This window comes from Gopherus evgoodei, chromosome 4 (genome assembly GCF_007399415.2).
Source record: "Gopherus evgoodei ecotype Sinaloan lineage chromosome 4, rGopEvg1_v1.p, whole genome shotgun sequence".
Classification (NCBI taxonomy): domain Eukaryota; kingdom Metazoa; phylum Chordata; order Testudines; family Testudinidae; genus Gopherus; species Gopherus evgoodei.
In genome coordinates, this window is record NC_044325.1 from 19,784,563 (window position 1) to 19,810,279 (window position 25,717).

General features: G+C 41.5%; 1 protein-coding gene across 2 annotated transcripts in view; it reads right to left on the bottom strand.

The window, feature by feature from the left end:
- Nucleotides 1-3,732: 3,732 nt before the first annotated feature.
- The window catches only part of CEP170B (centrosomal protein 170B), an 87,694-nt gene continuing 65,709 nt past the window's right edge, over nt 3,733-25,717 (bottom strand). The window contains exons 14-20 of one of the 2 annotated variants that reach the window (XM_030558614.1): nt 21,212-21,371; nt 10,463-10,501; nt 9,348-9,491; nt 7,722-7,810; nt 6,878-6,971; nt 5,184-5,235; nt 3,733-4,547 (exon numbers count right to left, since the gene is read on the bottom strand). In XM_030558614.1, coding sequence (XP_030414474.1) covers nt 4,312-4,547; nt 5,184-5,235; nt 6,878-6,971; nt 7,722-7,810; nt 9,348-9,491; nt 10,463-10,501; nt 21,212-21,371 — 814 coding nt within the window. In that variant the 3' untranslated portion in view covers nt 3,733-4,311. The remainder of the gene's footprint in view (nt 4,548-5,183; nt 5,236-6,877; nt 6,972-7,721; nt 7,811-9,347; nt 9,492-10,462; nt 10,502-21,211; nt 21,372-25,717) is intronic. The other variant, XM_030558615.1, reaches the window with a different exon arrangement.

The following is a 25,717-nucleotide window of genomic DNA, read 5'->3' on the forward strand; positions in this document are numbered from 1 at the left end:
TGGGGGAGAGGCATGTAAAAATTGAGCTGGATTTAAACCTTAAAAATATCCTCACTAATTGCAGCAAACGAATTGCGTCCCAACAACTGCAATGCAACGCAAACCCATCAAATATTCAGAAGGAAGAAAAGAAAGTGATTTTCAGGCCCTAACCCTGCAACTGAATCCACATGAGTGAATCAGTGTGTGAGAAATGGGCGCTCTATGTAGGCAACAATATAGTTGTAAGAGACTCCAATCATGCTTGTTACTATGTAGTAATATGATCCTTCATGCCATTATAAGGAGCAGTGTAAGATCAATAGTTTAATTCTCCAAATATTTTCCCATATCTTAAAATTAATTCTCAAAAAAACCCAAAAGAATCAGATTTGCCACATGATAAAAGAATGATTTATTAAAGAAATTTTATGATAAAATTATATAAAATAACAATTTATTTTTAAAGACAGCCACAATATCACCTTGGAACAAAATGTACAGATACTGTCTATCATCAAAACAAAATAAATTACCATTCAAAATACAAGAGAAAGAAACAGGGTGGGAGAAATAGGAAATCAAAATTATACACAACGTTTCAAGAAGAGAGAGTGTGGAAAAAAAAGAGAGAGAGTCATTGATCAATTCAAGGTATACAAACGTGTTTCAGTTTTACTCTCATACAGCTTGCATTTGTGTTGCATGCAAATGGAATGATCCAGTGAAGAGTTTAGAACAGCAGAATCGGCAGCATAACAGCAGATAGTCAGATAGGCACAATTCAGCACAGGGCACATCCAAAGTAAACAGGTAATTAACTTTTTTTTTTGCAAAATCATTACACATATTTGCTGAATTTTAAAAATATCTAGTGTGATCTGCAAAAATGAAGAAAAAACTAGTAGAATCTTGCACTTATATATTTTAAACACTTTTTTCAGTAGGCTGTATGTAAACATTCTGTAAGGTTTTTCTTTATTAAAATATTCAAGGATGACTTAGGCTTTATTCACACTCTCAGCATGAACACAACACGACGGTACTGTAGACACACTTAGGCTCTTGCTCGCAAAGCACTGATGCATTCTCCCAAGAATTTACATTCATTCCATCATCATGAAGTCTCAAGAGTTTAACATTCGAAAACAATCTCAATGAGAGCACAGTTTTCAAGTATAGTAAAAGAACAAGGGCTGGGATTTTCAAAGGCACCTAAGTGTGTTAGCATCCACATCCTGGAAAGGTTTAATCAGAGCTGGGTGCTTAACTTCCTTAGACTTGTTTGAAAATGCCAGCCTAATTTTTTAAATGTAAATACAACAAATATGAAAACAATTTACTGTATGAATGACTATTGGGTCAGTAGAGCACACATCAAGCTCACTGAAAGTTAACCAACTAAAGGTTGACCCAATGCCTATTAAAGTAAAAAGGAATCTTTCCACTGTCTCTAATAGCCATTGGATCAGACCCTAAATGCTTGTGATACTCACATCAGAACTGTACAGACTTTTTATTGTTGTCACAGAATACTGCTAATAAGACCAAACCTTGGCTAATGGTTCATAAGTAAGTGGCTTGCTCTTTGGTTTAATTCTAACAGACAAATGCAGAATGAGGTACACTTCAGATTAATTAAGTACCTCAAACAGATTTGTTACATTTCAGCACCAAAATGATTACATACCAGGACTGCAATTAAAATAGTCTTGAAAAATTCTCAATAAGAACTTTATGCTGGGAAACAGGTGGTTTTTTAATATCACACTGAACAAATTATTCAAAGTGAAACAAAATCAGGTTGTGCTTTTCCCCGCTCCCAGACTAAAACTTTTAGAGATTCATGACTCCAGCTTTATTTCCAATTGTTTCTTAAAGGTACCATATTTCTGGGTTTACACAACCAGCAATGAAGATATTTGGGTACCAAGAGCAGAGGAACAGCAAAGGGAGAAAATTCATCTCTGATGGGTCACTTCATGAAAGTAGAAACTAGTAAGTTTCCAAGTGAAAGTAAATGGAAGTCACATCAAGGATACGGTGTCAAGAAACAAAACCACTAGAGCATAGCCACGAGGATGGGACAATGTAGTAAAAAGTAGAAACAAATAATAAAATCTGACATTGATGAGTAACTCAAACACACACCTGTCTACTGCAAAACTGTAATTAGTGGACTATGCTGCTGAAGCCCTTCAACTCCCAATGAGTTGGAGTCAGGACCTTGCTGGATCGGACCCTCTCCGAGGAGACTTTTGAAAATAAATTATCATGTGTCAAGAGCCATACCACTATTTATGATATTAACTAAGGACACAGGCAAGTATTCCAAAAGGATACATTGGAACAATCAGACAGTATTAACATCATAGGCAGCCAGAGAAACTTAAAGGCCAAGTTCCTAGTTATTTTGCAAAGTAAATTTTACTCCCATCATCATAGTGTCCATAATGAAGTCCAGTATATTCCTCCAAATCTCCACAGGAGTGGATGAGCCATGTTCTCTGTTGGATACATTGGTAGCAAAACTGCACTATTCCCCCCCCCACGCACACATGCAAAACCTTGCAGGCTCGCAGGACATACTAGCAAGGCAAACCAGTAAACTCCCCCTTTGGGACCGCTCTTGTTGAAATCAATGGAACACTCCCACTTGGTGGCACCTGAAGCAGAATCCTGCCATTTGCTAGTACACTAAATATGGTGTGAGCAGCCCAGTTATTTAATCATAAATATCTGACACTTTAGCAAAATCCTAGGAGAAAACGTCAATTAACTGACCCAATTATGAAACCAACCCGAGCCCCGCCTCATGAAGTCAGCACATAAAGAGCAATCAAGGTTGGGAAGCTATTTGCATTAGCAAAATTATACACTGTGTGAGTGCGCAGCAGAATTTAGTTTGCTTACCTCCATCAGTAAGTGTATTTCCCACAACTCTGCACCTACACTTTCGTTTCCTGATCACTGTTTTTCAGTCAAGAGGAATTCATGCAACAGGGACAGATTCCAGTTTGCACACTGCATGCCTCAAACAGACTCTCCAAAAAGCCACTCAAATACTTTGTTTAGAATTTGGCAGCTCACTTGACAGATGGGATATAAAAAGCTAATTTTACAGTATACTCTCAATGCTGCTGCAAAATAATCCTTAGCGTTCCTAAGATTATAATGGAGCAAAAGAGCCATACCAATGCTGCATTGTAACACCAGCAGCTTTACACTGTTGGGTAGGTTCTCAAGAATACAACAGGATGGTGTGTATTCGTGCATAACCGATATGAAAAATCTCATGACAACACAATCAGTCAAGGCAGAGCCACATTTAAGCCATTATTTTGAGAGCTGTAGAGTGAATATTAGTTCACAGCCATTGTATAATTAAGCTTAGTACATGAGCCAATGAAATAGATGTTTTTCTTAGTAATTGGCTGATCACAGACAACTTGCTCTTTAGCTCATTCAGGAGAATTTGCAGCTCAATATGAAAGATGATTATTATTATTATTATATTTTCAAAAAAGTTTTAGACAGTGATTAAACTGAAATAATGAGAATTGGCAAGCTCAGCTATCAAAACTGACCTTCTCATTTATATGGCTAATCTACATCTGTATACTTGAAGCTTTGTGCCTTAAACATGTTCAGAATCTACAACTATATTAGAAGTTTTACACCTTCTCAATAGAAAAACAAAGGTTTTGGATTGAAAGCATGATGCACATAGATTCAAAGTGGTTCCTTTCCTCCTTTTTTTTTTTTCCCCCGAACACTGAAAACAATTTTCATATGACCAAAACAGAGTTCCTTATAGAAACCCACTGTAGTGCACCATTATACTGCTAGGTAAGCAAGCTGATTCCAACAGAACTGTAACACTCTATTTTTAAAATCAGTCCAAAATGTAGCGCCAATCAAAAAAAAGTCCACGTCTTTTTTAAACAGAGCCTTGTTACAACTGAACTACCAGTAACTGAGCATTATAAACAGGCTAATCCCAGAACACTTTAGAGCTTCGGCAGTAGCAAATGGAGGATATGCAAAGCCTGTTTCTTATGGCACATTGGAAGAATTTAAGTGAGTTGTATTGTAAAAATCAGAGTTTGCCTCTATGCTGAATATGTGCTGCTCCACAGTGCTAGTCTTGTTCAAAAGGCATACACAGACTTGCCATTCATTCACACAGCATAGTTTTTTTGTGTGTTTGTGTGTGCATGTGTAATGTGTTAGCAATCTAAACAACTGCTCCATATGAATTGTCCACAACCACTCAGACACAAAACTAACGCCACAGTAAATGACAGTATGATAGCAATATAAAATATTGTATCAGATCACGTATTTCTCTCCATCTGGAATGAAATTAGCATCTTGTAGGCTAGAAGATCCACAGTTCGATTTCTGGATGTAATTTCTCATCTGTACTGGTGACAAAATCTCCAATGTGGAGCCAGAATGGTTAGCAGTCCTGACTTTAGTGGTTGTAGACTGTGTAGCAGCAGAGGACGCTTTATTAGTAGCAACTACATCCAAGTTCCCACTGGGGTCAATGATAGCATTTATAACTGGGGAAGAAGAAAAGAGATAGAAAAATGCATATTAGCAGCACTCAGCGGCATTTCTACAAAGAAACTCTCACCTTCAGAATTCTAGACTACTCTTGTGCCCAGTTAATCACAAACTCCAATCACTCACCAATAAGACATTTTTACATTTTCTTAACCATTAAAATAAAACAAGGGTCAGGCATTGAGCTCATATTATCATCTCTATAGCGTGGCACCTTCCATAATGGATTCAAGTCAACATGAACACTTGCTTAAAAGTAGTATGATATTATGGCATGACTTATTGGCTGAATAGGGCTGTCAGCCATGTGGGGGTCTGAACAACAGAAGCCTTGGCTTGTCCATCTTGTGGTAAAGTCCTAATTATTGTGAATTAACCATTTCCACAGCAATAACTTCAGCATTTCAGACGTCAGTAACTTTCTTATTTTTGCAACACAAGAAAAATCCATCACGTATATGTCTTCTGTTTGTATATATTGAGAAGCAATGCAGGCACAAAATGCATGAGTGCTTTACATTTACAAAGTTTAAATTGACAAAGCAAATCACAACGAGTTACAGTGGTGCTTTATTTTGTACTAGTCATCTACATTTAGGAGAGAAATTGAGAACATTTTGAAAATTACCAACCTTCCAGCTGTTTCTGAACTCTTCGTAGCTCCTTTAGGATAGAGCTGATTTCCTAGAAACAAATACACCCAAAAGTTCAGTTAACTAACCAACCAACCATTCAGCTACTTTAGGAATCAAGCCTACATAGAATAAAATCCGATGAAGTGGGCCGTAGCCCACGAAAGCTTATGCTCCAATAAATCTGTTAGTTTCTAAGGTGCCAGAAGTTCTCCTGCTCTTTCTGCGGATACAGACGGCTACTCTGAAACCTGATAGAATACCTTGTTAATCTACCTTTTTCTGATTAGGTACGTTCATATTTAGTTCTGAATTTTTTCAAGCTACTGTGTTACTGAGCATCAAAATAACATGCTTATCTGGGCAAACACCCGTGGGATTTGGTTTGCCATATCTGAAAAAGCACTACCAAGCCACTCAGTAAAAATGTGCATTGGACTAGACTTTTTATTTGAGACTCTAGCTGTTGGACAGACATTATGGCCCAATAATGCAAAGGGGTCTGCGAGCCCCTAATCCTGCGAAGACTTATGCACATCCTTAGCTTTAAACATGAGTGGTTTCACTGAGCCCATTAACTAGGCATGTTCTTAGATCTTTGCATTGCTCCCAAGGGAGTCCTATTAATGAAAACAGAAGTCTGTGCAGGAGTACAGAGGACGTTGACTGGGACACCAACATTTCTACCACTCTCTTGTGTAACCGTGGTAAATGAAGAGAACACGATGGTGAAAACGCCTATGCGCCATCTACACTCATGCTGTCATCAATGCAGCTGCGCTGGTGGGGCACACTGAGAAGAGTGGTAATTAGACAAGAATCTGTGTTTATGCCTCCCTTAGCAAGACTGGGTCCTTGAAGACTAATAAAGGGGAGACATAGGTGAAGTTGACATTAAAATAACAGTATGAGACTATTGTCACAGAGTGTGGGGGAGTCCGGCACTGCACCCCTCTTCCTGGGACCCACAGTGACTCAGCCAGCCAGCCAGTAAAACAGAAGGTTTATTGGACAACAGGAACACAGGTTACAGCAGGGCTTGCAGGCACAGTCAGGACCCCTCCACCGAGTCCTTCTGGGCTTTCAGGGTGCTTGGATCCTAGCTAGGATACCCTGAATTCCGCCCATCCAGCCCCAAGCCCAAACTCAAACTGCTTTGCTCCTGCCACTCCCTTCCTTTGTCCCCTTCCCGGGCAAAGGTGTTGACCTTTCCCCTCCCTTACCTAGCTCAGGTTACAGGCTCTGGCATCGTCCATCCCCTAAAGTCCTCCCCTGCTCTCCCACTCCCCACACAGACAGTCCCTACTGCATCACAACTATATAATAGTCACACCGTAAAACAGAAGAAGGAGGAAGTTCAATATATACATTTGAACTAATAAAAATTTAGGAAATAGGTTTGGTTGGCTCTGAAGCTCACTGCTTTGGTTTCTTAAAAAAAAAAAAATTTACTTGCAATGGAAAATTCTTTTACAGTGACTATGTGTCACTTTTATGTTTACATTCAAAGTTGAGGCTGAGACTTTCAGAAGACTCTAAAGAAGTTAGGCAATCACATCCCATTAAAATTCAGTGCCAGCTGGGCATCTAACTGCTCTGAAAGTCTCAGCCTAAGTCCATAAATTGTTAGGCAAAGACTTGTCTTAAGAAATAAGCAAGGTGCCAAGAAGCCTGCTTACGCACAAACACGTTACCTTGTTTGAGGTCTTTAAAATTGGCACTTCGTTTTCCGAATTAATTTTGGCCTCCATCTCCTCCCAGGTCCTCTCGGTGTTCTGAAACACAATTCTGAAGGGCACAAGATTGGACCTTTTACAAAATGTCCACCAAAAATATATCCTTTACATTTGTTTACAGTGTACAATTGACACAAAACACAGCAACAACGAGGTTCTGTAGATTAGTGATGAGATGAAGGGCTTTTCATCTCCACTTTCAATCTAGCTCACAAGCAACCAAAAGTCATTCCCCACCTGCTGCCTGTCCTAAGGCCTAGGAGCTGACAATCTTGTTCCAAGAGGGCATCACAACAAATACCATCACAATCTGCATACGTGCTGGGAGTTTTGGAATGGGGGGTCCATGGACTGAACGGAATAGAGAATGAGCTCCCCATCTAATCATAAGTGAGACTCTTCCAGGGAAGGCTAAGATGTATCAGGAAGGCAGGACAGAATAGGCATGTGCTCTGAGTTACTATCATTTGGACACTGTCATCCATAACAAAAAGTTAGTTGTGCCATACACAGTGAACTTTACATTTTTATGCAAACATCCTAACATTGCATTACGAAGCTGGGTCAAGGCTTCAGTTATCTGGGGACAGACTATGCTATAGGACGAGCCTATGAAACGGAAGAGGGAAGTAAAAACCTTTTTCTAATTTTGCAGTCTGTGCTCTTTCCCTTCTGCGTACAGGGAACCACAGTTTCCAGGGATGACAATCCAGTACCTTTTATAAATAATAAATTAATCACGCCCTCTCTTGGAACATCTCAACGGGCAAGAGAACATTCCAGATCAGAGCTAAAAGCTTACTTCATTTTTTCAGCCAGGTTTTCTGTATTTTCACGGATCGCATGGGATAACTGAGACACTGGGTTCAACATCAAGTTGTCAAAGATGACCTAAAATGTAACAGATCAGATCATATTGAAAATGTGCCCTCAGAGCTACCATTTTTATACTATACCGGTTGTGCCAAAAGAGTTTATTTCTGCTACTGGAGATGGTAGCATTTCAGTTGAGGCTTCCTGAATCTGGATCATGTTTAAAACTCAACAGGAGATGAGCGAAAAAGCAGCTTTTTTGCAGTACTTCACTGAGGGGATTAGCACTAATCTGTTAAGATTTTATTTTAAAGAGTAAAGGAAGAGAGAGGCCTGCAGAATTGCTTTCAGTTATAAAACTGTTCAAGCATTTTTTTTTAAAACCAATCACTGAACTCCTCCCATGGTTTTAAAGACCAAAACAGAAAACCCCCATTGCAAATGTTCAATGCGTTTTCATATTGTAGCTCAAAACCAGGTTACTTTCACAGCGTTAGTCTTGGAAAAGCAATGTTACAACCTCCTGTGAAAAAACAATACACCCAAGTCTCTACCATATAGTATCCATGGCCTTTTGAATGAAATCTTTACATTCTCATTGCAATCAGCCTAACCCACCTAATAAAAAACTCACAGCACACCAGTCAGTACCCTATATGTCAGAGACTCCCAAGCCTTCTCGGGGCAATCTTTCCAGTTTACCTGGCAAAGACCTCAATTGGAATAGCCAGTAAACATCATGTCTTACTGTATTGCTATCCTAAAATGGAGCATTTGTAGGGATAGAATCTAGAGCTTCTCATGCTTTACTGAGGGTTAAGGTGAATACAATATGTAGGCCATGGTAGGACACCCAACCCCAGTGCAGAAGCTCATTAGTAATGTCTAGCTTCTGCCACCCCTGAATATTATCTTGTTCTATGAGTGGTCTTACTGGCTATGTACCAGCTGCAAAAACATGAAGTACAAATACTGACTGAAGGGCCAAGATTTTCAGAAGTGACTAGCGATTGTGGGTGCTGAACTTGACGCACTTTTCAAAAAAGGCCCAATTTTCAGATAGTGCTGAAAACAAGGCCTTTCTAAGAAGTTTCAGATTGGGCATCCAAAAAGCGTGGCACTTACAATCACTAAAAAGCAACAAAGAGTCCTGTGGCCCCTTAAAGACTAACAGATGTATTGGAGCATAAGCTTTCGTGGGTTCATCAGATGCAGGTATTCACCCACAAAAGCTTATGCTCCAATACATCTGTTAGTCTTTAAGGTGTCACAGGACTCTTTGTTGCTTTTTACAGATCCAGACTAACATGGCTACCCCTCTGATACAATCACTAGTGACCTTTGAAAATCTTGTTCCGTAGCTCCCTGGTTCCTTTTAGTAGAATGCCCAGGTTTCTATCAGTGTTTTACATCAAAAAGAAAACTCTACCCAGCATCCAGTATAAGGGTTTTTCTAAACAGGTATTTCTATAGTTACAAAGTCAAGGACTCCTGAGCATTGGAGTTCTTTGAATTCCCTCAGCTAGCTAGCTAGCTAGTTAGGAAGTATAACCATATGGGTTGCAACTTATAGTATTACATACAAGCTTATAAAGTACAGGAGAAAAAAACCTGCCTCCTCTCGGTTTCTTGCCCTCGTTTTTCTCGAGAGATCCTCTTCTCTATTGTCGTTCATATTTTGATCAAAATCCTTGAATCCTGTTGACCCGGGAGGCACCTTCTGGTAGTTCAGACTTGCTTCTGGAATGTGCTGCACCAACTTAAAAATAATAAGCAATGAGTCAGTTGCAATTATCTGTGGTGCAGATTAAAAAAAAACAAAACATAGCGGGCAAACGGGCCCGTTTCCAAAGGTATTACAGATTTCGAGGCAAGCCCAAGAAGAGTGCTCCATAGTTCAGGTCCTAACCAAGCAGGAATGGGTTCTGAAACAAATCATTTGGGCCCCAATCCTGCAAATTTTTATATATTGAGGCTGTCCCATGAAACTCAACGTAACTACTCCTGTGCATGTTTGCAACACTGGTATCACAGCAAGTCCTTACAACTTAAATCCCTGCCTAATATGAATTCATGGTTGAATTCAAAAGAAAAATGACTGTTTCCAGATAAGACTTGCTCACACATGTGCATTTTATGTTTTAATACAGGAGTCGGCAACCTCTGGCACACAGCTCGCCAGGGTAAGCACCCTAGAGGGCTGGGTCAGATTGTTTACCTCTCGCATCAGCAGGTTCGGCCGACCGCGGCTCCCACTGACCGTGTCTTACTTTCCCAGGACAATAGGGCATCGGGAAGCAGTGCAGGCTGAGGGATGTGCTGGCCGCAGCTTCTCACCACCCCTACTGGCCTGGAACAGCGAACCGCAGCCAGTGGGAGCCGCGATCATCCAAACCTGCCGATGCGGCAGGTAAACAAACTGACCCGGCCCACCAGGGTGCTTACCCTGGCAAGCCACGTGCCAGAGGTTGCCGACCTCTGTTTTAATATATTAATATCTGAAAAATTAATACAATCTTAAAGTGACGTTAAAATTAAGCAAAGCCAATCTCAATACACGGAAGAGATGAAAAAGCAATTAAAATATGTAAATAATACTAGAAAGGATAAACACAATAAGCAAGACAACTAGATTAAAATTGATAACACCCATTAGACAAAACATAGGAGAATGCAAGGAAAACAACATTAAAGAGAGAGAGATACAAAACAATGGGATGAAAAGTGCACCTGAGATGGATATGCCGGCCGTAAAGATGTACGAGCAATCTGTGTTAAAACAGAAACAAATGAGATAAAGAGATCAATGCTGACCACATGACTTGGACAGTAGTTATCTAAGGAAGATAAACCATAATGGGTGGCATTCTAAAAAAAGCTCATTCCAGAGAACATTAAAAACACTAACATACTTCCATGGGAAATTCCCAAACATGGAGATGCATAGTGGCATCTTGAGAATTTGTTCACACATCAGTTCCTCAGAGATGATCTGTGGCAATTCCCCAATTACATTGAAAAGAAACGAACTGCAGTAATATGGACTATCTTTAATGAAATCAGACAAGCTATGCAATAGAGATTGTGGAACTGTGAAGAAAGTGCAGTGGGCTTTTGGTGGATAGCACACAACTCTCTTAAGCAAAATGAAGAGAAACTGGGGATCCTGGGGCAACGGGTGTATACTCAAGCATCGCACAACAGAGAATGAGTTATAAACAGTAAGAAAGCAAGAGACACTGGGTTAAATACATACAGCATCTAAAATGTTCATTTACGGTGGATTATATCCACCATTCTGCCCTCTATTGTTCATTTTTTAAAATATCCTTTCAGAACTTTGGAAATGCTTTTAGTGCATTATGTTGGGAGTGGTGGTGGAAGATTCACTAAAAATCAATGGTGACAAATGAGACATTCCTACTATGGTGTACACCCAATATTTAGGGACTTACAACCTGTGAAATACTGTCTCATGAGAAACTGGCTTATACTTATTAACAATTCTATCATATCCGCAAGTATTCGTCCATGTCATTCTTAATATACATACATCATAACATACATCATAACAATACTGAAGGAGACAAACGTTTTTCACATATCATTAGACTTTTTTTTTTTTTTTTTTAAGAAACACAAACCTAAATTTTCAAAAGTTACTAGTGATTCCCCATGCCTCGCTGGAGACACCTTCAACTGACCTGATTTTCCGAGGGTGGGTGCTCAGCACTTCTGAATACTAGACCCTTTAAAAGACATCTCAGTTTGGGCATCCAGTAATCGAGGAACTCAAAATCACAAGTCACTTTTGAAAATGCAAGCCATGTAAACTCACAGCAGTGCACCAGCCTGCCCTTCAGGGAACTATACAATCCATACACTATACAACATGGAGGCCACTACAATCTTCACTAAATGTGCACTTGGAAACTTGAAAAACATCCTGGGTTTACTGCAAGCCAATCCAGTACTGGTAGAGGACAAAATATCAGGATTAAAGCACAAAAATGCAGTTTTATGGCCCCATTTTTATCTTCTAAAAGGGCACAGCTAATTTTAAATTTTTAATCGATTGTGGTAATAAAAGACATTAAAAAATCATTTTGGCTAGGGCTCCAAACTGTTGTGCCAAGTATGAGTCCAGAGTGAATATTTATAGTCATTTTTATAAACCCCTGAAAACAGCGGCATAGACTGAAAACACTGACATTGAATTACAGTGAGGTACTTCTAGCTGGGGCAATCTGAATAGTATTTTGTATTCTAAAATACTTTTTCCCTCTACCAAACTCCAGGTTAGTCCCCACTGACCAAGCTTTAAAAAGATTATAGAAGTTGCTACTACTTTTCCTACTGTGCCTGGGGGACCAAGAAGATGCTGAGCCCCTGAATTCTTCCCTTCTTAGAAAAGGAATGGATACTCAGCAATGGAAATCCAGGGCACTGGATTAGTGGTGTACTATGTTTTATATACACACCCTTAGTATAAGCCAGACAGGTCAAGTGCAACAAACTGCTTTGCTTATTCACACGAGTGCTCTACCTGTGTCCAGTGACCATTTATCAAACAGCCTTCTATTGAACCAGGTACAATTACAGTAGTTTGCTTAACAAACAGTGTCTGCTCCCTCACTCTGCACCCTCACATATGCAAATTTAATATTGTCATCATTAGTCTTCCCACACCATCAGGGGCACAAGGCAGAAGTCTAATGGAGCCAATCATCCCTATCCTGGGCTTGTTTTTCTAGACCTTCTATATTCAGATGCAATGACAATGCTTCAGGCATTATTGTGCGATGGAGTGTATCTCTAGGTAGACCTCCCCATTTCTTGCCATCGGGTTACCAAAGAAATGCTCATTTGGATAGCCTATTATCAGACATCCTTAAAAGTCAGTTCCATCTCTTCTTCCATAGCATTGTTGTAGGTAATTGTGCCTATTTTAGGACCTCTTCATTACTTCTTCTATAAATCCAGCTTACTTGGAATATTCTGCAGGGACTCCTGCACTGAAAGCAGTTCAATTTGTGTTGAATGGACTTCTTATTTTCCCAAAGCTCTGTTCCATATAGGATGACACTTAGGACATTTAATATAAAGCTGTTTCATAAATGTCCACTGATTAACATTACTTGGCATCCCTCTCTCATGATCTTTGACCATCTCTTATTTGTCTTCCCTGGATTAATCTACAATAATCATTTTAGCCTGGATTTAGCATATAAAGTCACTTCAATGCCTCTGTCTCTGTAGGCACATCGCTATTGATTTTAATCCAATGTCGTACAGATTTTATGCACTTTTATCAATTCCCATATCAATGCATATTTAGTGCTATTAATAACACGGTACAAGGATGTGAGCTCAGCATCTCAAGCCATTCATCATTAAAGGCTTGACTTAACTCTCAGTGAAGTCATTAGAAAATCCCATTGATTTATCCTATTTCCCACTATTGTTAACATCAGTGTGGCTCCACCAGTGTTAGTTATGTTAGGCACCCTAATACAAATGGCCCACCAGCTTCTGAGCCATTCTGTACCATCTAAATGTGTCTGAAGCAAATCTAATCAACATGACTCTTAAAATGGTGTCAGCCATTGCTGGCCACACACACTGGGACTAACAGAGCTGGATGAAAGGCGGGAACATGAAAGATGAGGATTAGGGATGTTGATTAATTTCAGTTAACTCATGCAATTAACTCAAAAAAAATTAAACGTGATTAAAAAAATTAATCACGCTTAATCACACTGTTAAACACAGAATAGCAATTGAAATGTATAAAATATTTTTGCATGTTTTTCTACATTTTCAAATATATTGATTTCGATTACAACACAGAATACAAAGTGTACAGTGCTCACTTTGTATTAATTTTTATTACAAATATTTGCACTGTAAAAATGATAAACAAAAGAAAGTATTTTTCACTTTACCTCATACAAGTACTATAGTGTAATCTCTTTGTTGTGAAAGTGTAACAAAAAAATTGGCGTGTTACATAACTGCACTCAAAAACAAAACAACGTAAAACTTAAGAGCATACAAACTTTAGAGCAAACAAGTCCACTCAGTCCAAGCTTGTTTACATTTAAGGGAGATAATGCTGCCTGCTTCTTATTTACAATGTCACCTGAACACGAGAACAGGCGTTTGCATGGCACTTTTGTAGCCAATGGTGCAAGGTATTTATGTGCCAGACATGCTAAACATTCATATATCCCTTCATGCTTTGGCCACCCCATTCCAAAGGACATGCTTCCATGCTGATGATGTGTGTTAAAAAAACAATGTGTTAATTACATTTGTGACTGAACTCCTTGGGGTGAGAATTGTATGTCTCCTGTTCCGTTTTCCCCACATTATGCCATATATTTCATGTTATAGCAGTCTCGGATGATTACTCAGCACACGTTCATTTTAAGAACACTTTCACAGCATATTTGACAAAATGCAAAGAAGGTACCAATGTGAGATTTCTAAAAATAGCTACAGCACTCAACCCAAGGTTTAAGAATCTGAAGTGCCATCCAAAATCTGAGAGGGACGAGGTGTAGAGCATGCTTTCAGAAGTCTTAAAAGAGCAACACTCCGATGTGAAAACGGCAGAACCTGAACCACCAAAAAAGAAAATCAACCTTCTGCTGCTGGCATCTGATTCAGATGATGAAAATGAACATGCATCGGTCCACTCTGCTTTTAATCATTATGGAGCAGAACCTGTCATCAGCATGGACACATGTCCCCTGGAATGGTGGTTGAAGCATGAAGGGACACATGAATCTTTAGCACATCTGGCACGTAAATATCTTGCCACGCTGGCTACAATAGTGCCATGAGAATACCTGTTCTCACTTTCAGGTGACATTTTAAATAAGAAGCAGGTAGCATTATCTCCTGCAAATTGTAACCAAACTTGTTTGTCTGAGTGATTGGTTGAACAAAAAGTAGGACTGAGTGGACTTGTAGACTCTAAAGTTTCAGTTCGTTTTATTTCTGAATGCAGTTATTTTTTGTACATAATTCTATATTTGTAAGTTCAACTTTCATGATAAAGAGATTGCACCACAGTACTTGTATTAGGTGAACTGAAAAATACTATTTCTTTTGTTTTTTACAATGCAAGTATTTGTAATAAATATATAAAATGAGCACTGTACACTTTGTATTCTGTGTTGTAATTGAAATCAACATATTTGAAAATGTAGAAAACATCTAAAATATGTAAATAAATGGTATTCTATTATTATTTAAGAACGCAATTAATTGCACGATTAATCGTGATTAATTTTTTTAATCGCTTGACAGTCCTAGTGGAGATATATCCAAAACTCAAGATTTGGTATTATTTGGGGATTAAACTATCTAGAAATCTATGGAAAAGTAATATAGCAAATCATAAAATGTCTAGTAAGATCTTAGAATGTACTGGGGACAACTTCTGGTTTCAGAAGTCTAAGGAAGTAACCAGGGAGACAGACATTTTAACCCTGATTTTGACCAACAGGGAGGAATTGGTTGCAAATGTGAAGAATGATGGCAATTTAGGTCAAAGATTGATAGATTTAATGATTCTAAGGAAAGGAAGCAGTAAGAGCTTCAGAAGAAGGACAACAGACATCAAAAAAAGCAGACTTTAACAAACTCAAAGAATTGGTAGGTAAGGTCCCATGGGAAGAAAATCTAAAGGAAACAGAGGTTAAAAGAGTTGGCAGTTTCTCAAAGAGACAATATTAAAAGCACAACAGCAAACTATCTGCAGCAAAGGCGATTTAGGTTAGACATTAAGAAAAACTTTCTAACTATAAAGATAATTAAGCCCTAGAAAAGGCTTTCAAGCGATGTTGTGGAATCCCCATCATTGGGATTTTTAATAACAGGTTAGATAAAACACCTGTCAGGGATGGTCTAGGTTTACTCAGCTCTGCATTAGCGCAAGGAGTTGGACTAGGTGACCCCTTGAGGTCCCTTCCAGCCCTACATTTTTATGATTCTATGTTTTGCAAAAAAAAAAAAAAAAAAAAGTGTGTCCTCTTTTTTTCATTGGGAAATGTTTCAGCCTGTTCTGCTTGCACTGTTGCTGACAGTAGTGGAGATTAAATGGCATTAGCAATAGTGGGATGTTTTGGAAAAGATTTTTAATGTAGACAAGGCTCCAGAGTTCAATACTCCATCTTCTTCCAATCACTTCTTAAGGCCCTCCTGGGCCCTTAAAACCTTCTAATTGAACTCACAGTACAGTTCCAAAACCATGACTAAAAACCTTGGGTTTAAGAAGATGCCTGCTAAGCACAGTTGTTCAGACACTTTGCTTCTAGGTCAGTGGTCCTCAAACTTTTCCGGGTCATGCCCTCCCTTATCCCTATCTGTACCATCCCTGCCCTCCCCCTGGAGGTGAGGCTGGGAGCAGGGCCCTGGATCCTGGGGAGGTGGGGGAGACACAGACAGAGGTAAGCGAGCTGAGATTGGGGCCATAGCTGGGGCCAGGAAGGGAGCCCAGACCAGGAGCCAAGGCTGGGAGTGGGGCCGGGGCCAGGTGCGGAGCTGCAGCTGGGCCAGTCGTGAGCCAAGGCTGGGGGCGGAGCCATGGCCATAGCTAGGGGCGGGGCCAGAACAGAGCTGGGAGCACAGCAGGGCTGGATGGTGCTCCCTCCCCGCAAACCCTGCTGTGCCCCTTCTGAATGTCCCTCTGTGCCTCCTAAGAGGGGTGTACCCCACAGTTTGGGGACATAAGAACATAAGAACGGCCCTACTGGGTCAGACCAAAGGGTCATCAAGCCCAGTATCCTGTCCTCCTACAGTGGCCAGTGCCAGGTTCCCCAGAGGGAATGAACAGAACAAGTAATCATCAAGTGATCCATCCCATCCCCCATTCCCAGCTTCCAGCAAACAGAGGCTAGGGACACCATTCCTGCCCATCCTAGCTAATAGCTGTTGATGACTTATCCTCCATGAATTTATCTAGTTCTTTTTTGAACCCTGTTATGGTCCTAGCCTTCGCAACATCCTCTGGCAAGGAGTTCCACAGGTTTTGTGCTGTGTGAAGAAATACTTCCTTTTATTTGTTTTAAACCTGCTACTTATTAATTTAATTTGGTGACCCCTAGTTCTTGTGTTATGAGAAGTAGTAAACAACACTTCCTTATCTACTTTCTCTACACCAGTCATGATTTTATAGACCTCAATCATATTCCCCCTTAGCCACGTCTTTTCCAACCTGAAAAGTCCCAGTCTTATTAATCTCTCCTCATACGCAAGCCGTTCCATACCCCTAATCATTTTTGCTGCTCTTTTCTGAACCTTTTCCAGTTCCAAAATATCTTTTTTGAGATGGGGTGACCACATCTGCACACAGTGTTCAAGGTGTGGGCGTACCATGGATTTATATAGAAGCAATATGATATTTTCTGTCCTATTATCTATCCCTTTCTTAATTATTCCCAGCATTCTGTTCGCTTTTTTGACTGCCGCTGCACATTCAGTGGATGTTTTCAGAGAACTATCCACAATAACCGCAAGATCTCTTTCTTGGGTGGTAACAGCTAATTTAGACCCCATCATTTTATATGTACAGTTGGGATTATGCTTTCCAATGTGCATTACTTTGCATTTATCAACATTAAATTTCATCTGCCATTTTGTTGCCCAGTCACCCAGTTTTGAGAGACCCTTTTGTAGCTCTTCACATTCTGTTTGGGTCTTAACTATCTTTAGTAATTTTGTATCATCTGCAAATTTTGCCACCTCACTCTTTACCCGTTTTTCCAGATCATTTATGAATATGTTGAATAGCACTGGTCCCAGAACAGACCCCTGGGGGGACACCACTATTTACCTCTCTCTATTCTGAAAACTGACCATTTATACCTACCCTTTGTTTCCTATCTTTTAACCGGTTAGCAGTCCATGAGAGCACCTTCCCTCTTATTCCATGGCAGCTTACTTTGCTTCAGAGCCTTTGGTGAGTGACCTTGACACAGGCTTTCTGAAAATCTAAGTACACTATATCCACTGCATCCCCTTGGTCCACATGTTTGTTGATCCCCCTCAAAGAATTTTGGTAGGCTGGTGAGGCATGATTTCCTTTACTAAAACCATGTTGACTCTTCCTCAACAAATTATGTTCATCTATATGTCTGACAATATTGTTCTTTATTATAGTTTCAACCAGTGTGCCCGGTACTGAAGTCAGGCTTACACGCCTGTAATTGCTGGGATCACCTCTGGAGCCCTTTTTAAAAATTGGTGTCACATTAGCTATCCTCCAGTCATCTGGTACACAAGCTGATATAAATGATAGGTTACAGACTACAGTTAGTAGTTCTGCAATTTCACAATTGAGTTCCTTCAGAACTCTTGGGTGAATATCATCTGGTCCTGGTGACTTATTGCTGTTTAATTTATCAATTTGTTCCAAAACCTTCTCTAATGATACCTCAATCTAGGACAGTTCCTCAGATTTGTCACCTAAAAAGAATGGCTCAGGTTTGGGAATCTCACTCACATCCTGAGCCATGAAGACTGATGCAAAGAATTCATTTAGTTTCTCCGCAATGGCCTTATTGTCCTTGAGTGCTCCTTTAGCACTTTGATTGTCCAGTGCCCCCACGGGTTGTTCAGCAGGCTTCCTGCTTCTGATGTTCTTAAAAAAAAAATTGCTATTACTTTTTGAGTCTTTGGCTAACTTTTCCTCAAATTCTTTTTTGGCCTTCCTAGTTGTATTTTTACACTTCATTTGCCAGTGTTTATGCTCCTTTCTATTTTCCTCACTAGGATTTAACTTCCACTTTTTATAGGATGCCTTTTTGCCTCTCACAGCCCCTTTTACTTTGTTGTTTAGCCATGGTGGCTCTTTTTTGGATCTCCTACTACATTTTTTAATTTGTGGTATACATTTAAGTTGAGCCTCTATTATGGTGTCTTTAAAAAGTTTTCACGCAGCTTTCAGAGATTTCACTTTTGGCACTGTACCCTTTCATTTCTGTTTAAGTACCCTCCTCATTTTTGCATAGTTCCCCTTTCTGAAATTAAATGCTATATAGTGTTGGGTCGCCATAGGAATATTAAATTTAATTATATTATGGTCACTATTACCAAGCGGTCCAGCTATATTCACCTCTTGGACCAGATCCTGTGCTCCATTTAGGACTAAATCAAGAATCGCCTCTCCTCTTGTGGGTTCCAGGACTAGCTGCTCCAAGAAGCAGTCATTTAAGATGCCAATAAACTTTATCTCTGCAGCCTGTTCTGAGGTGCCGGTGCCCAGTCAATATGGGGATAATTGAAATCACCCATTATTAATTATCTTATTATTATTATTATTGAGTTTTTTTATTTTAGTAGCCTCTCTAATCTCCCTGAGCATTTCACAGTCACTATCACCATCCTGGTCAGGTGGTAGGTAATATATTCCTATCACTATGTTCTTATTAGAGCATGGAACAGTTTGATTCATTTATGATTTTTATTTCATTTGATTCTAGGCTTTTTTTCACGTATAATGCCACTCCCCACCAGCACGACCTGTTCTGTCCTTCCGATATATTTTGTACCCTGGTATTATTGTATTCCATTGATTATCCTCATTCCACCAAATTTCTGTGATGCCTATTATATCAATATCCTCATTTAATACAAGGCTCTCTAATTCACCCATTTTATTATTTAGACTTCTAGCACTTGTATATAAGCACTTTAAAAACTTGTCTCCTTTTAGCTGTCTGCCATTACACGATGTAATTGAATGGGACTCTTTTTTATTTGACTGTTTCTGATAAGGCCCTGCCTGCATTTGATCATTTTCCATCCTCTTGTCCTCACTAGGACACAGAGATTCTCTATTAATAGATGCTCCCCTAAGGGATGTCCGAACCATGTGGTCCTCCACACTTGCCAGCTTTCCTCCAGCCCTTAACATTAAAAAGGTCATTAAACTAAGTGCCAAGCGATCTGGTTCCATTTTGGTTTATATGGAGCCCATCCTTTCTGTATAGGCTCCCCCTAAAGCTTCCACAGTTCCTAACAAATCTAAACCCTTCCTCTCTACACCATTGTCTCATCCACACATTGAGACTCTGCAGTTCTGCCTGTCTAACTAGCCCTGTCAAGCAGCAAGCACACCACAAACAGGGATACACACACACTACAGGCAACAAACTTGCCCCAAGGGTCACGTAATTGCTCCTCCTTCACCTGGAGAACTCCCTCGCAAAAATCCCCTGTTTGCTAGCTCCTCTGGTCGCTTGGTCGCAGGCTTTTTAAAGCCCTGGTCTCCCTAAGTAGCCTCGAGTAACCCTGTCCCTTGGTTAAAGGTTGATGGGTGCTAAAAGGCTTAGGGATCACAGCTTGGTTAAGAAGCTCTCAGCCTTGCCTAGCAGGCCGTTAGGCTCAGCACACGCACAGTCAGCACACGTCCCCCAAACAAACATTCTGCTCCCATGTCCCTCCTATTTCACCTAGATAGGAAGCAGTCTTCTACAGCAGGGAACGTCTCTTTCTTGCATATGTACAAAGTGCCACACTCCCAATGGCACTATATAAATAGAAATAAGTATGTTTCTCTGCGATTTCTATTAAAAAGTATTAAAAGAAAGTCATTGGAAGCTGGGAAGTAAAGGGTAAATTTGTTATCTAGTTGCTCAAAACAGCAGTTTTGCAGGTGTGGTACTTGGATTCAAAGAAAGCAATAAAAGAATCTTTATCATCCCACTGCCTGAAGCTATTGTGAAGCAACTGTGCTTTGCACAATAGAAACACAAGCCCAGTCTAAGTTGGAAAATACCATTTTCTGACAGGGGTGCAGGTGTACCTGGTTTAATCGCAAGTGGAAAGCAGGATAAACTGTATTATCAGTATTATTTCAGGAACTCTTTTAAAACTCCATTCTGAGGCTCCAGGAATAAAAACAATGGGGCCTTTAGATCCTAACCTAACTCAAATAATACACAAGGATCATTAACTTTTCCCTTATCTTTGGATCTAGTTTATAATATGCATAAAATCATATCACTGTACAGCATGTAAACTATGGGAAACTGATTTCCCCACGAAGACTATGATTCTCCTAACCCAGGGAGACTCCCTGAGCAGGAGGTCTCAATTCCCAGGGGAGTTGACTATTTTACCCTCACCACAGAGCTCTACTGCTTGCTGAAGACTCTAAATAAAATGACATATTTCCAACCCTCCGGTTGAGCAAGTCTGCTACCATTTGGTAAGGGAAGACTCCTTCCTTTGAATCAAGCTGAGGAAAGTCTTGGCCCCACCTCGGTCTAAGTTGGCCAGAGAAGGGGCCACCATGACAAACAAAAGCTGCGTGCACCACAGAGGCAGTGTTCCTTTGTTTGCATTCTCCGCCCCTCCTGGTAGTAACTGGAGACTGGCGCTGCTGCCCTCCCCTTGCCACGGATGGGTAGATGAACATTTGCTTCAGTTTTGTGGCCCAGATTTTTGCCACGACAACAATCTTACCTCTTCCCTTGCTGATATGGTAGAAGCAGGGGTGTTGGGTACAGAGCTGAGGGAGGTGCTTGGTCCGGTTCCTGACGAACTCTGGGAATCCCCATCGCCTGCAACATCATGAATCTCTCGAGCAAGGATGGCTACATCTTTCACCAAGGTTTGGCTTAATCTAGGGCACACAGCACAGCACAAGGCAGATCTATTAGACCTCACTGCAACTGACAAACCTCACACTGATCCTTAAAAGGCTGTGTAAAGTCCCTTGAATGTAACAGCAGGTAGAGCCCTGCCTGGGACTATTCTTTAATCCCACTCCCGCTATTATGGCAGCGGGCATGGTGGGACCCCAGTCCTGCTGCAGGACTCTACACTAATCCCAGGCAAGTCTCTAATGGCAGGTGTCATTGTCCCATGGCCACAAAGGAGTCTTTACTGGGCCAGATGCACTAAAACTGTATGAATTACACCTCTGCAGAGGCTATAGAAGCCCTGGGGGATTCAGCCTGAGGGAGAGCAGCCGCTGGTGCTTTGGGTATCCCAGGGAACATTGCCATCAAGAATTGCTAAGAAACGGTGCTGATTTAATCCACATTCCTGCACATCACACTCCGTCCTCACACTGGATTCCTATGCCTCTAAACTCTGATAAAAGGAAGTTTGCAATTGCTTTACATCAGCACAACCATCTCTTCTGCTGCATTGTCCACCGCCACGGACCTGGGCCATGGTTTTCACTGGCAGAAGCTCACATAAACCTGGGTTGAATCTGGTCCATTTTCTTTAGAGTGGAGCCGGAGGAGTTTCAAAATTTGTGATGTTCTAAGCAAAGGCTGATTCTACTGGCTCTACTATAACATCAGGAAATGTTATATTATATAGGCAACCCAAAACCAAATCTGTTTGTTTTTAAAATAAAAACTTTCTTTAGACCTCAAATTTTACAATTTCTTTCCTGTAAAAACCACACATAAAAAATGACATTTATAAAACCTAACATGAAAATAAATATTTTCATGGATGCTTTTCAGATGTTAATGATTTTTTTTTAAATTTTGGCATTCCCTTGTTGCATAGGAAACTCGGTCTCCCAGATACTGTGGTAATGAGAATCCGAAGAACCTAAGTAGATAAACAATATTTTTCTTAGGTATGAAAACCACAAAAGTGAAACTGACCAGTTCAGTTTCACTGTTCAACTCAAGTGAGATGCAAAAATGAAAAGGCTTGAAAAAGTAAGCACCCGGATTGAAATACTTTAAAGGGATCTAATACCTAAGCCCCTTTAAGGAATCAAGTTAAAACCAAAAAAATCAGGTACCCAAACTAACTAGTCACTTTTTAAAAATCTTGGTCTAGTTGTTTAAAAAGGCTGATGTGATTTCTTTAAAGCTGTCTCCCAGTCAGCGAGTGTTGCTTTGATGTATTTCTTTTACTGGAGTAATCAAGTAATTTATTAAACCATGAGATCACCAAAATATTTTGAAGTGATTTCCTCTGAAACAAGAAGTATAATTGAACTAATGAAATAATATTTAGATCTGCACGTCTCATGCACCATCTACACTTGTCTGTTTCAGATAGAGTTGTCACAGACTGCATCAATTATGTGATTATCCTCTTTGTAAACAAGTGGAATTTTCTCCTTTAACTCTCACTCACTATTCTAAACCACGCCCAGTTAATTCAGGAGCAGAAGTGGAAAATCAGAGCAGCAATTATGAACCAGACTAGTTGACCGAGTTCTGCAGAGTGCTCACAGGGCAATGCTAAACAAATCCAATGTAACCATTTATTTATAGCTTTTGCAATCAAAAGTGCTCTCTCTTTTAGGGAATCTCCTATGAAGAAAAGTCTTTGTTTCTACTTTGATTGGATGTTTTAACCTTTAAATTGAAACATTTGTAAAAGAAAAAACCTTTAGAAAATCCATACTGTGGACAATGTGGAAAGACTGACTGACTGTAGATAAGAGTTGGCTTCTTAAACTGAAAGAATGTAAAGAATGGCAGGCACTACAGAATTCCTATAATCAAGAAAACTAGTATTTCTTTACTATCCAACTGTGCTGTTTTACACACGCCACCACTTTAAAAACTGATGCACTTCCACAAGGCCAACAGCCAGATGCTTCCAAACAGCCAGAATAACCCACTATATATAACAGACATTCTGGCTAGAGAATCTACTCCACATGAGCTCATCAGTGGCTTCAAAGCCTGTTAAATTTTGAAAGACAAGGACTATCCTTTAGTGTTAGAGCACAGGCCTGAGAGTGAGGATTCCTAGGTTCTGTTCCACATGTGCCATGGGCTGTGTGAATGTGGGGCAAATCACAGCCTCCTTGTACCTCGGCAGGCCTTCAAAGGAAGGGGGCAATCCCGCCTGCCTACCTTACTTGTGCCGTGAGGCTTAATCAATCACTTCAAACCAGATTTTTTAATTTTCAGGTGTGAAGGGGAGAAAATATTAGCAGGGCAAAATTCAGATGAGTAGCTGCTGGCAGAGAGGTCAGGTTGGTAGCTGGACATGGGAGACTCTGGTGGGAGAGAAGGTAAAGTGCCAGAGACAGGGAGCTAGCTGGACAGCTTTGCAGTTGGAAAGTAGGTAGCAGGGTGAGTGCCTGATGCTGGAAACAGGCAATGTATAGCCCACCAGGGGAGGAGTAGTAGAGCTGCCAGGTAGTTGCTGGAAAATGTCCAGATGGTGGGAGCTGTTAAGATACCGTGGTAAGTGCTCTCAAGATGTTGGTGAGAGAGCAAAGGGTGCTGGGCTCCAGGAGAGCTATAAACCTTTGTGAAGGGCAGCGGTTCTCAAACTTTAGCAATCTGAGGAACCTCATTTTGATTTAAAAATTTTCAGGGACCCCCCCCAAGTCACCCTGCTCAGCAAGGCTGTCCCTAAGGGGATGCGGGTCCAGGGACAAATCAGCATAGGCATGGGAACTAAGGGTACGGGGGGTGTTGCATCACACCCAGGGTCCTGGCTGCCAGCCCTGTGCGCCCAGAGTCCCAGCTGCTAGCCCCACACCTGGGGCTTTTCTCCCGGCCTCAGCGGGGGGTGGGGGATGGACAGGAGTGAGGGGGCTGCCTTTCAGCACCCCCACTATTAAAAATGTTCCAGTGCCACTGCAAATCAGCGCCCACCAGTTTGAGGCCCTAGCTCTGCATCGGTGGCTGGGCCGGCAGGATGGATCCAGCCTGGTGCTGGGCCACCTGCGGCTGCTGGCAGTTGCCGGCGGCTACCGTGGGGCTATTGTTGGATATAGTGCCACAGCGGCTCAGGGCTCCAGCTGGGGGCCTCGCTGCACCGGGTCTTCCGGGACTGACCGCACAGGCCAATCGCACTAGCCCACAGGGTCCCCCAAAGCGTGGGGCCCGGAGCGGTTGCTCCGATTCACCCTACCCAAGAGATGACTCTGCCGCTCAGCCCCAGGCCCAGCCTTCACTCTACTCCTTCCCCCAATGACCCACCCCCACCCCACCTCTTCCTGCCCCCATAGGAGGGGGTGTGGGCTCTGGGCTGCGGCAGGGGATTGGGGTGCGAGAGGGGTGCAGCTCCAGCTGGGCGGCACTTATCTAGGGTGGCTCCCAAAAGCAACTGGTAATTCCTCTGGCAGCGGCTCCTAGGTGAGGAGGCCAGGGGGTCTCCGTGCACCACCCCAGTCTGCAGGCACCACCCCCACAGCTCCCATTGGCCTCAGTTTCCAGCCAATGGGAGCTGAAGAGTTGGCGCTCAGGGCAGGGGCAACGCACGGAGACCCCTTCCCCCTCCAAGGGCCACAGGGATGTGCCGGCTGCTTCCAGGAGCGGTGCAGAGCTAGAGCAGGCAGGGAGCCTGCCTTAGCCCTTAGCGCCTAAAATCTTCCGGTTCAGTGTTAGTAGCCTCCAGGAGATAGAACCTGATTCTGGAAGACTCCCGGTGAAACCCGGAGGATTGGCAACATTATATGATCAGCAGAGCCAGTGGCCCCGGACATCATTCTGTCCCATCCCGAGTGTGCCCTGTCCCTACTCCGCTCCATCCATACCAGCACCTCCAGCATGCTGGAGAACATCCCTGAAAGGGAGGGGGAAGAGTTGATCATTGGGGCCCGCGGACCCCTTGGAGTACCCTCAGGGAACTCCAGGGGTCCACAACCCCCCGTTTGAGAAATGCTGGGGTAGGGGGGGGTTCATACTATGCCACAGTGCAGAACGTATCTTAGTAAGGGAATTTCCCAGTGGCTTTGTTAACCTTACAGTCTCAATTGCACTGCCACTCCCCCTTCCATTAACACTTCACCCCCACCTCTGAAGTGCAAACATGTGACAACCCAAAAGCAACTACAGCAACAGGGAAGGAGAAGAGTATTTATGTATTTGTTGCCCTCTAACTATAATAGGTAACTGTCTTTTAATAAAAGGGAATCACGCTGCCGGCTCCCACTCTTCCCTGACAAACTTACACTCTAAACAGACAGGTCAGAGAACAGGTGGAAGAAATGAGGTGGTATGATCTTCATTTTACAGATGGCGA